At 34.8% G+C, this 14098-nt stretch overlaps 1 protein-coding gene across 1 annotated transcript; it reads right to left on the bottom strand.

The window, feature by feature from the left end:
- Nucleotides 1-2802: 2802 nt before the first annotated feature.
- Nucleotides 2803-12687, bottom strand: caly (calcyon neuron-specific vesicular protein). Its single transcript, XM_058778246.1, has 5 exons — nucleotides 12548-12687; nucleotides 9739-9869; nucleotides 8299-8415; nucleotides 8031-8144; nucleotides 2803-4257 (listed from the first exon to the last, which is right to left on the bottom strand). Exons 2-5 carry the CDS (start codon nucleotides 9865-9867, stop codon nucleotides 4087-4089), a joined length of 531 nt encoding a protein of 176 aa, XP_058634229.1. The 5' UTR covers nucleotides 9868-9869; nucleotides 12548-12687; the 3' UTR covers nucleotides 2803-4086.
- Between the last annotated feature and the right edge of the window lie 1411 nt (nucleotides 12688-14098).

Raw genomic sequence — 14098 nt, forward strand, 5'->3', positions numbered from 1 at the left:
GTCACGGCAGGCCTGCCAGCTGTTATTATGCTTTGACAGTTGTAAGTCACTTGATTTCTCATTGATCCCTTTATGACTGCAATATGGCCTTTACTTGAAGGGCAAATGATCAAACGCAGAGGACTAGGTAAGTAAGTGACGTATGAAAGAGTTTTTTTCTTGGCCTGTAAGGGTCAGGAGGTTCTTGTGTTACAGCAATAAACTCCCTGTCATAGTGCTAAAATGAGAACACACTTTTTACGCAGTTTGAACATTTATAGAAGCAGAAAGTCAACGAAAAACCAGAGGCTGTCAACACTTCTCAATTTAAAGTGGTTTTACAGCCTCACTAAATCATAGATGCTACACACAGGACGAGTACATTTATACACAGTTGTGTTGTAAATTAAAACTAATGTATTTGCTTCATTTGAATTACTCTTTCAAAACCACACGATTATCATATGCGACTACTGCCTTTGCAGAATTCATGCGCAGAAAAGTAGAAAGAATTTTTCTAAATATATAGACGTTTTCAGAGAATATATCTAGAATTAAGTTTATTTTTATTAGCCCACTCACTTTGTTTTTTTTATTAAGCATAAATCTAAGAAATAAATAGGGGACTTAAAACAAAAACCAAAAATTGTCTACTCAAAGTACCACATCAAGTTAATTTAAGACACTGTCATGGTCAAAACAAAACCAAAAACAAATCATAAAACAAGCACAATACAGAAAATGAAAAGGAGAACTGTTCTTTAAACAAGAAAAAATATATCGGGTGAGAAAAATGTACTTAATTGAAGAAACAGCCATGTCGAAACGAAATAAATCGCAAGCAAAACAAAACAACAACATGTCAGCTAATGCAATGACATCAAGTTAATTGAAGAAACTGCCATGGTCACAACAAAAACAAACCAACCACAAAATACAAAATGAAAAAGAGGACTGTTCTTAAAGCAAGAGAAAAAGAAAGAAAGAAAAAAAGAAGAAAGAGAAAAAAAGAACATAACTGAAAAAGCTGTCATGGACAAAACAAAACAAAACAAAACACAAATCCCAAAAATACAAAACACAAACATGTCCGCTAATACAGGGCCATATCAAGTGGCTGAGGGCCTTAGTAAAGTGACCTGAAGGTGGCACTGTATACACTCTTTTGAGAAAAAAGCGAGTTTTCACAGTGAGAATCTTTCTGAGCTGTGTAACATGAGTCCACACTAATGTTGTAGTAATGAGGAACCTACAGTACTGACAGTCAAATCAAGTATAAGCAATTCATTCTTTAGATTCAGTGAAAGAATTCTGTAAGATTGTTACAGAATGCAACATAAGGACATAGTGTAAACTTCACTATATAAGCAACGCAATGCAAATTTAAAGCAATGTAATTTAAGAATAAACTTATGTTTTCCAAAATTTTCTTTCTGGCATTTCATATTTTTCATCACTTTACTATTATTGTAAAAGTAGTGATAATAAAGAATGAGTGGGTTTGTCCTTGTTTGCATTGTGAGATATCTGTGCAGGATTCAGCAGAACATTTGTTTAGACAGTCCACTGGGTCGGCTGTCAATCTGAGTTGAGTATTTTGACACCTCGTTTAATCTGTAAGTGTGTGTGTGTGTGAGAGAGAGAGAGTGAGAGTGAGAGTGAGAGAGAGAGAGAGAGAGAGAGAGAGTAAAAGAGATACAGTGTGTGTGTGTGAGAGAGAAAGGTATCTGTAATGAAAAGCATTCTCTGCTGGCGCCAGTATTCAGGAGATCCTACTGAGACACACACACACACACACACACACACACACAGACACACACAGACACACAGACTCCTCAAACAGGGCTTGACCCACAACCACTTTACACCCTCACTCAAATGAACGCCCTTTCCCCTGGCAACACCTGCTGTGAGCTGACTATGCTATTCTCTAATAATTACTTTTTAACATTTTATTGGGTTCAGCGCCTGCACGACATACAGTACAATGCAAGGAATGAAAATGTTAATTACACAGTGGACTAGAAGGAACATGGTGTGAAATCCTGTGAAATCGCACACACACACACACACACACACACATACACACACACAAGCGCACACACACACACACACACACACACACACAAGCGCACACACACACACCCACACGCACGCGCACACACACACACTAATATTTAGGTTATGTAAAATACAATCTATTAAAATTTAAAATGACTTTTGAACATTTTTTAAAGTGTATACATATAGATTAAAAATATTCTCATTTGAATGTCAGCCACATATTTATATTTAGACTAAAATGCCACAAATGTAGCGTGCATAATAAATTTAACATCTGACATTTTGTTTTTCTTTCATATAATTTTTAATACAATTTAACTCTATGCTTTTTAATGAATTTATGATCTATAATAATAATAATTCTATAATTTTAATGAACTTATGATCTATAATTATCATTTTATTGCCATTATTAGTTTTAATTTTATAATCAATTTAACTACATTTTCATTCAATCCTTTTTAATTAACTTATAGCAACAATTTATTGCTATTATTATTATTATTAGTTTATAATCCAGTGTAAATACGTTTCTATTCAATCCTTTTTAATTAATTTATGTTTTATAATAATCATTATTATTGCTATCATCATTATCACCACTGTTAAATAATACTAACTCTACAAATAATAAATTATGTGTTATGAATTTACAGCACCACTGTTACAAAATCAAGCTCTGGATTTTTTTGCATATTATATGCACACCAACTGCAGTTGTAGAAACTCCCATGCAACGACAGAACGCCACGCTGGTGAATACTGAAACCTTTATTCTGTTATAATCCATTGAGGAGGAATGAATGTTTGTCACACGCAGAAATGACTAATACTGCAGGCTTTATGATTTCACCTGCTGCACCTTACAAGAAATTCAATTCATCCTTCCAGCACCAGTCAAATAAATAAGAGAAATACATAAATAAATACACATTAGAACTTTACATTTAGCAATTGTAAAAAAAAAAAAAAAAAATACAGATTACAATAGATAAATATAAAGCACAATAAATAAACAAACCAGTAACAGAAATGGGAAACTGCTTTTGAAAGTTTATACATTCAGCTGGGACTGATTTGCTTTACAAGTGATAAATGTACACAAAAACAATTCAAAGGTCACTCACCTTCACGAGGTGTTATCACATTCTTAAACTTTTTAAAGAATCTACAACATTAATAAACATTTAAATGGCTGCTGGTGCTTCGTGTGTAAATGTTTCAGCACACAAACAAACACAAAAATGATTGTTCTAATACCTAAAAATTGTTTACCGTTACTCCTGTTTACATTCAAATGACTTGGTTTTCACATCTTTAATTTAAATTCTAGGATATGGTATGGTTTTTAAGCATGCAAATGTGTATAAAATGTACTTTTTGCACCAATCATTTCGTCCTTACGATCAAAAGTCAGATTTTCTCATTTAGTAAATGTACAAAAAAAGTGTAAGAATCACTTTTCTCTTTTAAATCAAAGACATGATGCTTTAAGACAACAATCAGTAGTTAGAGTTGATTTAAGGGAAAATGATCAGAGTTTTTGGAATGCTTTTTCTTGCCAATGCACTCATTTCTCAGTTGCATTGCAGTTCATTAGAACACAATTCACAGCCAATGCACACTTCATTACACTAAGCTAAATGACTTCAAATGAAACCATAAGCGAGAGCTAACGCCTAACAAATTTCGCAGAATTACAAGCAGCACGACTAAATCTACAATGCCACAATGAGACGTGCCATCGAAAGGTGGCGTGGTGACATTTAAAACACGTAAGGATGAGCTTCAGAGTCTAGATTTCTTCTAAACGGGTATGGAGCATCGTGAGTAGATTTCTGAAAGCATTTGTATTGCAGAAGGTCGACAAAGTAGAAACCTTCATTTCAAAGACATTTGTGTGTGTCACAGTTAATCCAAATACCCATTTTAAACACGAAATACACACATTAACGCCTTCTGATTGACTTGACCATCAACATTATCTGAATTCCATCCTCATAAACCCTTTAAAGTGAGAATACAGTGACCGCTTCTCGCCTCTTATTTCTCAGAGTGGTTCACCTCGTCCTTCATGACTGGCAGCCAGGGAGGAGACAGCTCTGGGATGTTCTTCTTGGCCTGGTTGAGGTGGGTCATGGCGGTGTACAAGCTGCCCCTGGAGTTCTGCTCAGGGTAGTACATCTCCAGAGCCGACGGGGTGCAGTGTCTGTGCTAGATTAGAAAGTAGATGTTTGCAAATAAAGGTTATATAGGAATACATTAACTAGAACGGAGAAGGTCAGGCAGGTTCTGCAATAAATCAAACAAAGGCGAATGTCATGGAGCTCTGCATTCCTGTTGATATAGCATTGGTAGAGCGGCCAAACTGCTGATAACTGCCTCTGAAACAACAATCCTGCCACTTCCGTTTACGCACATGCATAAATTGGGGAAATCGATATTTTAGAATTGGACAAAGATATTCTATCACAGTCTTTTCCAAATGTGTTGAGATGACATGTGAAGCTTAGCACATTGTCTACAAACCTACAATGACCTGTAGTGGTAAAAAAAAATATTGCTCGTAATATAAATATGCGTGTGTGTCTGTATATGAAATATATATACAGTCATGGCCAAAAATATCGGCACCCTTGGTAAATATGATCAAAGAAGGCTGTGAAAATTAATCTGCATCATTAAACCTTTTAATATTTTATTTAAAAAAAATTCACAAAAATCTAACCTTTCATTGGATAATAAGAATTTAAAATGGGGGGAAATATCATTATGAAATAAATGTTTTTCCTCAAATACACGTTGGACACAATTATTGGCACCCCTAGAAATTCTTATGAGTAAAATATCTCTGAAGTATATTCCCATTCATATTCACAATATTGAGCACTCCAGGGTGATTATGAACATGAAACTATCCAGCCATGGCTTCCTGTTTCACAGAAATATAAATAGGAGGGAAAACAAAGCCCAAATTCCTTTAATCATCCATCACAATGAGAAAAACCAAAGAATATATTTCTGATGTACAGCAAAAAATAATTGAGCTTCACAAATTAGTGAAGTGACTTTAAGAAAAGAGCTAGAGCAGTGAAAAATCCCATTTCCACCATCAGGGCAATAATTAAGAATTTCCAATCAACAGAAAATGTTACGAAACTGCCTGGAAGAGGACGTGTGTCTATATCCTCCTAATGCACGGTGAGAAGGAGAGTTTGAGTGGCTGAAGACTCTCTAAGGACCACAGCTAGAGAATTGCAGAAAATAGTTGAGTCTCGGGGTCAGAAAACCTTAAAAAAAAAAAAAAAGTCAAACAGCACCTACATCACCACATGTTGTTTGGGAGGGTTTCAAGAACAATTCTCCTCGCTCATCCAAAAACAAACTCCAGCATATTCAGTTATCAGACACGACTGGAACTTCAAATGGGACTGGCTTCTATGGTCAGATGAAACTAAAAAATGAGCTTTTTAGCAACAAACACTCAAGATGGGTTCGGTGAACACGGGTATAAAAAGTACCCCATGTGTACAATGAAATACACTGCTGTATTTTTGATGTGGCGGGCCTATATTTCTGTTGGAGGTCCTGGACATCTTGTTTAGACACATGGCATCATGGATTCTATTAAATACCAACAGATTAAAAAAATCAATAAGTGACTGACTCTGTTAGAAATCTTATCATGGGCCATGTTTGGATCTTCAAACCGTACAATAATCCAAACACAAACCTCAAAAACAACACAAAAATGGGTCACTGAGCACAAAACCAAGCTTCTGCTGGCCATTCTAGTCATCTGACCTGAATCCTGTAGAAAATGAGTGATGAACTGAAGAGAAGAAGCACCAACATGGAGCTGTGAATCTAAAGGGTCTGGAGTGATTCTGGATGAAGGAATGGTCTCTGATCTCTTGTCAGGTGTTCTCTAACCTCATCAGGCATTATAGGAGAAAATTTAGAGCTGTTAAACTGGCAAATGGAGGTTTCAAAAAGTATTGAATAAAAGGGTGCCGTTAATTGTGGCCAATGTGTATTAGAGAAAAACATTTTTTTCATAATGATATTTCCCCCCATTTTAAATTCTTATTATCCGATGAAAGGTTAGATTTTTTAAACAAAAGGCCAAAAGGATTAACAATGCAGATTAATTTTCACAGCCTTCTTTGATCATATTTACCAAGGGTGCTGATATTTTTGGCCATGACTGGGTGTGTATATATATATATATATATATATATATAAAACATAAAAAAAAAAATATAGTATGCACTTTTTTTGTTGAAGTCTCATTATGTTGCATCGTTTCATTCAATGAGTGACCAATTATCATCTCAGAAACAAAAAATTTTAATTTTGTGTTTCCATTAGTGTAAATCCAATGAAATGTTTTTTTTTTTAAATAAAATATAATATTAATTATATCCATCAATATGCAATGAATATGCAATGCGCTCTGGTGCTAAATTCTCATTTGAGCAAATAGCAGATTATCTGGGATTTCATATAGAAAATTTGCATACTGTGCAAAATATACAAACTATATTCTGCCACAAAATTAAGATTGCTATGGTAATATGTTATTCCTAACAGAGCACCTAATCATCTTATAAAATACTGAAAAAAACAAAAAAACCCCCCCAATAAATTTACCATCTACATAATATTATGCATAGAATAGACTCGTTAAGATTTAAGCAAAAGTAGAAAGAACAAGTTCCAGCTAAAGGAACATTTTAGTATATACTCATTTGGAAAGTTACATAAACACAAAATTAATTTTAAAAATTCAAACTTACAGAACCTGTAGCTACAGTATATATCTGAAAATACCAAAATTCTTAAACTTAAATGATCCAAAACTGACAACATAGTGTAAGCAGTAATAAACCATTTCTCAGGAATGCAAACTATGAAAGATTTATTATATTTCCAATTTGTAAAACAGATGCTTAGATCCTTGAAGTGACACTTTACTCATCCCACAAAAAACAAAAACAAAACGGTGTTTTGCGACTGAAAGACGTCAATCAAGAGACGTCAACATGCCAAAGCTTCCATAAACCTCATTCCATCTTAACAAGAGGCAATTTTCCTGCTCTTCAAGTTAGCAACGCTACATTAGTGTGGCATGCTAATTATGGCAGTGGTATCTGCATCAAAGGGGGTGAGGTGGAAGCCCCTGCAGGCCTTAATCACAGTTTAGTCATGGTTAAGACTAATTAAAGACATTCTTACACTCCACCAAAGCAAATGCACCTCTTCAGATGCTGTCCGCAGACTGAAGATCTGCAGCTAAGCTTTGCTGAGCTGCAAACAAAGTCAATTTAAACGAATATCACACGAACAAAACATGCAGTTAATTCTTAATCGCTCTGCTCCAAAACCTAGTAAGCTGCCCTGCTGCCTATCCTAACAGAAATAGACTTTCATATATGGATAACTTGAAACAGCTTATTTGTGCATCAAACAAATAAAGTTCCTCACATGAAGCACAAGGAAAACTCAACTGAAATGTATTGAATTAAATTTCAATTCAATTTAATTCAATACAATATGAATTAAATTTGAATCAAAATTGCAGATTCATTCAGGAACAAAACAAGTGACATTTTGAACAGACAGGTTGAATGAATGATTCAATGAATCATGCATAAAGACAGTCACACTTGGCACCACTTGCTGGAGTTACAATGTAACTTAAAAATCCAAACTACTAATGCACAGGCTGCTGTATAAATTATTAATCATCTGGTCGCTATACACCACCATTCTCAGATGATTCATTCACAATGAATGAAAGTAGGATACGTTTTGAGGTGAAAATCATGTTGAGATGGCAACGACTGGCTAGTTTTCACTAAAGCCACAAGTGAAGACATTTGTTTACAGAAGTGTGATCTGTCATCTATATTTCAGACCAAAAATGGTTTGTACAGTAGCCCACAAATGTTCTCAGGATGGTGTGTTTGTGCTATACTGGGTACCTGGAGAACGAAGCCCTCAGGGCAGCCGAGCTGATCGTACCATAGCGCTTTATACATGACCAACAGCAGCAGACACGCCAGGAACGCCAAGGTGATAATAATCAACCCAGTCAGCTGGAAAACACAGACATTCACACATGTATTTATGCCTTTAATTTTTTATTTATACTCACATTTCCCTCACTAACAGAGAGACAAATGCAAGATCTAAGTAGGCTGGGCAATCTGTCCTTGTCCTTGTCTTTTTTTTTTTTTTTTTTCCCTTTACCTTGAGCTTCTCTGACATCTCATCATAAAGGTTTATATTTAGCTTCTTGATGCTCGGCACATACAGCTTCCTCTTCTTCTCCTTCAGCTGATACTCTGCCGTGGTTTTCACAATCACCTATAATCACAGAGAAAGAATGAACTATTAAAATAGTCCAAACAAAGAACAAGATGAGAGGGGGCTGGGAAGAAACCACAAGAATGGGCTCGCTGCTTTCAGAGTTAGCATTAGAAACCCTAATGGAAAACCAGCCGAAGCAAGTAGCGGTGTTTTCAAAAGTTTCTAAATGGTCGACAAGACGTTATGTTCCAAAGAACATCTTGACTGTTAAGATGGGTTGTTGTTAGTCCAAGATGGTCTACCAGTTTGCGCAGCACTGACTGACACACAACAACGAGCCTTTTTAAGAATTATTTGGACAGCCAACATTACATCCCAACAAAGTCTTATATGCTTTGATTGAAGCCAAATTTAGGATTTAGAAATTTTAGGACCCGGCCCTAAACCTAACCAACAGCTGTAACAAAAGCAAACGTAAGATAAAACGCATTTGCTGAAGCAACCTTGACATTTTAGCTCCTCACTGAAAGAGCAACACTGTACCAGGGGCGCTACCGAGCAAGTTTACTGTGTCAGAAGGGTCATACTTATGGAGCTGGTAATGTGATGCAAACATCAAAATGGATTTTTCTAGTTTACAAATCATACACTTGGTTGTTCATTGAGGTCATAACATAGTATTGTGCAAAGAGATGTGGGATAATTTATTAATTAATACTCTGCCCCTGTAATCATAATTTGCATGAAAACGAATAAAAATCAATGTTTTTCTGCCACTAGTGGTCATTTCCGCTGGAAATCGCAATGATGTATAGGTATGTATTGGAAAAATATAGGAAGAGGCAGGTTTTTCAAACAGTGTAGGTTGTAGGATACACAGGATACTTCAGCACATTAAAAATGCAGAGAGCGAGCTCCTACTACTATATCATTTGTCATCTTTTAGACGAGTCACTGCAAAGTTCAATTCAAACTCTGCTGTGTGTTTCCACACGTTGCACTTGCCTCCTACAGAGCTAAGAATAGATACAAGCCATCTGTGAGAGTTCTGACATGAGCTTGTGTGCATTTGCAAGATCAGATGGTTTGCAAAGTCTTTCAGTGACAAACTGTATCATATTCAGTGACAACGAATCTTGATGGTGTCACATGAATTCTTTCTTTCATGCCAGGCTATCCGCTGGGATCTAACGGGGTGGTTTCTACCGTGTCTTTGATGGTATCAGTGGTACTGATGTCTGCCGGTCCACCTCCGGTCTCCTATGACATTCTTCCCCTTAATGAAGTTCTATGCAGAGTAATGAGTAACAGAGGTGCGCTGCTGTCTTTAATATGGCGCTATGTGTGGGTTCTGCTCTCTAATGCATGAATGGTAATTACCTTATCAGGGAAAGGCTGTTGTAACTGGCCAACCTCCAGTGGAGTGATGAGGGGGATGTTGTCAAAACCATCCTCCACCGATGGCTGTCTCTCCATCTTGTCCACCAGGTTACTGCCTAATTTCACCATATCTGAAGCAAACATGAATGATTAGGTCCTATATCCAGCAAAACATGCAAATGAACTCAATATATTCAACCGAACACTTATACAATTTCCTTTCGGTAAGTGTCTTACTTTTCATTACTTAGCAATTTTGCATTGTAACAGGAAGCCTTTTGTGGTTTATTGTGATGCTTGCATCTATAAGCAGTTTTTATGTTCAATAAAACATCTGAATTACTTGGTGGGAGAGGTTTTTGGAACTGGTTTCCTTTCGCGGTGTTTTTTCTCAGGATGTGTCAAATGCGTTTATATTTGTGCAATATAATTTAATATAGTATACGTATACATATACACATGATGCAAAAGCCTCTAAGTGCCGTCTGAAATTTTCTTCTAAAATGAGCATTTTTGTCAGGCTCTTATGTTTATGTTCAGTTATTTCACTTTAATGGCAATGAAAATAACCTATTCATTCCCATTAAAGTGAAATTACTGAACCTACACATAGCGCACACTTTTTTTTTTTTTTTCTCGGTTGGAAATCTTTAAGAACTAAATATATTTCTTTAGAGAAATTAAGAGTCACAGTAACATTGATGTTATTGCATAATTTCATCCTTCCATGCCATCATTCACCTGAGAGGATTTGTACCTCTGACAATACTGCATCTGTTGTTGGTTGATGTTTTTAATTTAGCACTAGTTAGTCAGTAAATCTCTCTCCATTAAGTCTGTCTCTGAGGGGTCTGTGATGTTGTTACTCAGTTACTGTGAATCTCTCTCTATGTCATTATGACTCAGTGTGCGTGTACACACACTTGCGTCTGTGCGTACTAATTCACCAACACACACTGTCTCATGTCTTACTCATTAGCCGACTGAAGAAAACATCTGATAGGTTACCGCTCTCTCTCATTATCTTTCTCCAACCTAATAGGCTATTAACGAGCTCTCTACAGAATACAAAACACATAAACACAACAATCACTAGTGATAGATAGACACGTCAGCCCACATTAAGCCATTTTGAGATTGTCGGCATTGGCCAGTAAAAGCTTGACTGATTAGACATTTCCGTAATTTCAGTTATTCATTTTTAATTATTTTTGAGTTAGTCCAAAAAAAGTAAAAAAAAAAAATAAAGAAAAGAAATGCTTTATCAAAATAACATTAATGGCGTCTTTAACAATGATGAAAATAAATAAATGGGGTTTTCAGCAACTGATATTTAGATATTTTGATATATATTATTTATATTAGATTTAAAAAAAAAAAAAACATTTATATAATTTGGTATTAAAACTAAATGTACTATGGAAAATAAATATAGTTAGACACATTTCAGCAAATAAAAATATTCATTTATTTGAACAGCCAGTCTGACAGCCTTTTCATATCCAAATTAGCTGTTTTTGATTGATTAATCTCTAAATGCATGCACCAAATTTAAAAACTATAAAAAAAAAAAAAAAAAAAACTTTGACTTGCTAATCTGAACTAATATTCACAGACACATTGAGTCATTTAGTAGATGGAATATATACATATATATTAGTGCTGTCAAACGATTAATCGCATCCAAAATAAAAGTTTTTGTTTACATAATATATGTATGTGCTGTGTATATTTATTATGCATATATAAATACACACACATACATGTACATATTTCAGAAAATAGGTTATGTTTATATATTAAATATTTATTTATAATATAAATTATATGAAAATAAATATAGACATATAAATGCTTTCAAAATATATACTGTATGTTTGTGTATTCATGTATACACAACACATTATGCAGACAAAAACTTTTTGTATGCGATTAATCAGTACTACTACACATATATATATATATATATATATATATATATATATAAAATAAATGAATATTTTTATGTGCTGAAATGTGTCTAAATAAATTTATTTTCCATAGTACATTTAGTTTTAATACCAAATTTTATAAATGTATATTTTTTTAATATCTAATATAAATAAAGAGATGATCTAAATATCAGTTGCTGAAAACCCTATTTATTTATTTTCATCATTGTTAAAGACGCCATTAATGCTATTCTGACAAAGCATTTCATTTGAAACTGTATTAAAATCAATAATCGCATGTTCCTTTTCTGACACAATCACTTCACGCGGAAGACACTGCAGGCCACGGAACAGGCGTGTTTTATTGGCTCTTCCACGCGAACACCTTACTGGCTCTATCAAGGTTATCTGAGATGTACAGCAGCGCATCAGCATGTGTGAGGCGTCCAAATGATGTCTCAAATAAGCTTCGACCACAGACAAACACAGCACCACTGAACGCTTATCAAATCATAATTCATTATCTAACGTTCAGACAGGACAAACGTAAGCATTTAAGCGTTATTTGTAATTCATCACACGGCATTACGCGCTCATAATGGACCATTATTACGCAACAGCTGCGCGTTCACTGAGGCATTATACGTCAAAATAATGATGGATGTTTTTCTTTCGTATGGTGCACTGAAGGGATTAAGCGAATTTTCGAATAGGAGAATAGAATAGACGGAATCAATTCTACGTTTCCTCTCGCATTTCTCCAATCTCAGCCGCTGCCCAGAGGTTTGGAAACGGCAGAGACTAAACGACAGACCCTTTCGAATAACACAGCCTACGATTTGTTTTTCGTCGGAAATGAATGTAAAAGAGATACTCACTGCTTCCCCTGCGGTTGTCTTGCTGATGCTGATAGAGAGCTACTGTTATTATGGCTGTGTGTGTGTGTGTGTGTGTGTGTGTGTGTGTGTGTGTAATTGACTGAAGCGCATCCGCTCCCGTCGCTGCTGTATGATGTCAGCTGTATCGCAGCAGATAACTGGCTGATCAATGTGACAAATCCCATTTTATACATATTCACAATTACTTCGAGCATGTGTGTTCGGTGATTTATGTGAAGGGAAGGACAGTAAAAATTTCAGATATGCTGCGAAAAGAGTCCTTCGGTTTTACGTGGATAAAAATGTGTTTTAAAGCAAGTGGAATTTAAATTAAATTATTAAATGTAAGTACGTTTGACATGAAAGTGATATTTAGCTGTAATTTAGTACGCTATAATCATTTTGTTTTATTTTACTGTACGTCTCATCCGGATTATCAAAATGTATTATTATTCTATTAGATGTTAGACTAAAGGCAAATTAGTTAAACATACATACGGGGGCTAGTTGTCACACAGAATGTTTTATAATGTGTTAGTTAAGAATCAAAAGTTTTACAAAGATTTACATTCAGACAAGAGTCAACTAAATAACCAAGATAAAATAACCATTTGCTAAATGACTAAATGTAAATGTGTGTGTGTGTATAAATATATATATATATATATATATATAGATAGATAGATAGATAGATAGATATAGAGCATGGAGATTTTGGCAATTGTGGTTATGCTTTTGTGAAAGTGCATGAAAGACACATGCCGAATTCTCTCTGCTATCAGACTCAACCCTGTCTGAGCTTATAAACATTTTATCATCTCTCTGCAGGACGTATGCTGTGGATTTGCCAAACTTAATGAATTTATCATGCCAGCTCTTTCATCTAACTATATATATATATATATATAACTAACTTCAGAAGGAGTGTCAGTGTGGCCACTTGGCCAGATCTGCACATTGATACCAGGTTTGTAGTTTGATTAATTATGATCTGTTTAGCTAGATCATAATTTCAAATAATTATAAAACAATTAAATTCCAACATGTATACTTTACTAAATTGTTCCCAATGATGGCTATAATTACTATAAACGTTCTTTCTGCTCTTCTGCATCAAAAATAAAAAAACTAAGACCAAAATCACTTGCAGAGTAGAGTAATGAGCAACATTGCCACCTAGTGTCAGTTATTGATGTTACACAAACAGGCCTTAAACAAGTTAAATGTTAGTTTCAGAATTTCCACAATTATATTTTCATTATTTTAGTTACTTGCCTTAACGTTCATAATGTTAACATTATAATGAATATATTAAAAGGTTCTAGCGTAAATAAGTAAATAAATAAATGCAGGATATAAACTGCAACATAAAGGTTTAAACTGAAATCACATTTGTTTTTTCCCTCTCAAATATTTAACAATTGTGATGTACCAGTAAAAACAATAAGCAAACAAACAATCACCACTGCTCTATAGAATATCTTCTGAGTGTATTTATAGCTGTAGAAAGATTTTTTTTTTTTTAATTCAGACAGATGTCAAAGGTCACCT

This window comes from Onychostoma macrolepis, chromosome 01 (genome assembly GCF_012432095.1).
Source record: "Onychostoma macrolepis isolate SWU-2019 chromosome 01, ASM1243209v1, whole genome shotgun sequence".
Classification (NCBI taxonomy): domain Eukaryota; kingdom Metazoa; phylum Chordata; class Actinopteri; order Cypriniformes; family Cyprinidae; genus Onychostoma; species Onychostoma macrolepis.

Excerpts from the sequence above, each read along its gene's own strand:
- caly (XM_058778246.1), bottom strand. The coding sequence starts at position 9,867 with ATGGTGAAATTAGGCAGTAACCTGGTGGACAAGATGGAGAGACAGCCA. Across the intron at positions 8,416-9,738 it reads AACAGCCTTTCCCTGATAAG|GTGATTGTGAAAACCACGGC; the intron begins GTAATTACCATT and ends CTGTGATTATAG. Across the intron at positions 8,145-8,298 it reads AGATGTCAGAGAAGCTCAAG|CTGACTGGGTTGATTATTAT; the intron begins GTAAAGGGAAAA and ends TGTGTTTTCCAG.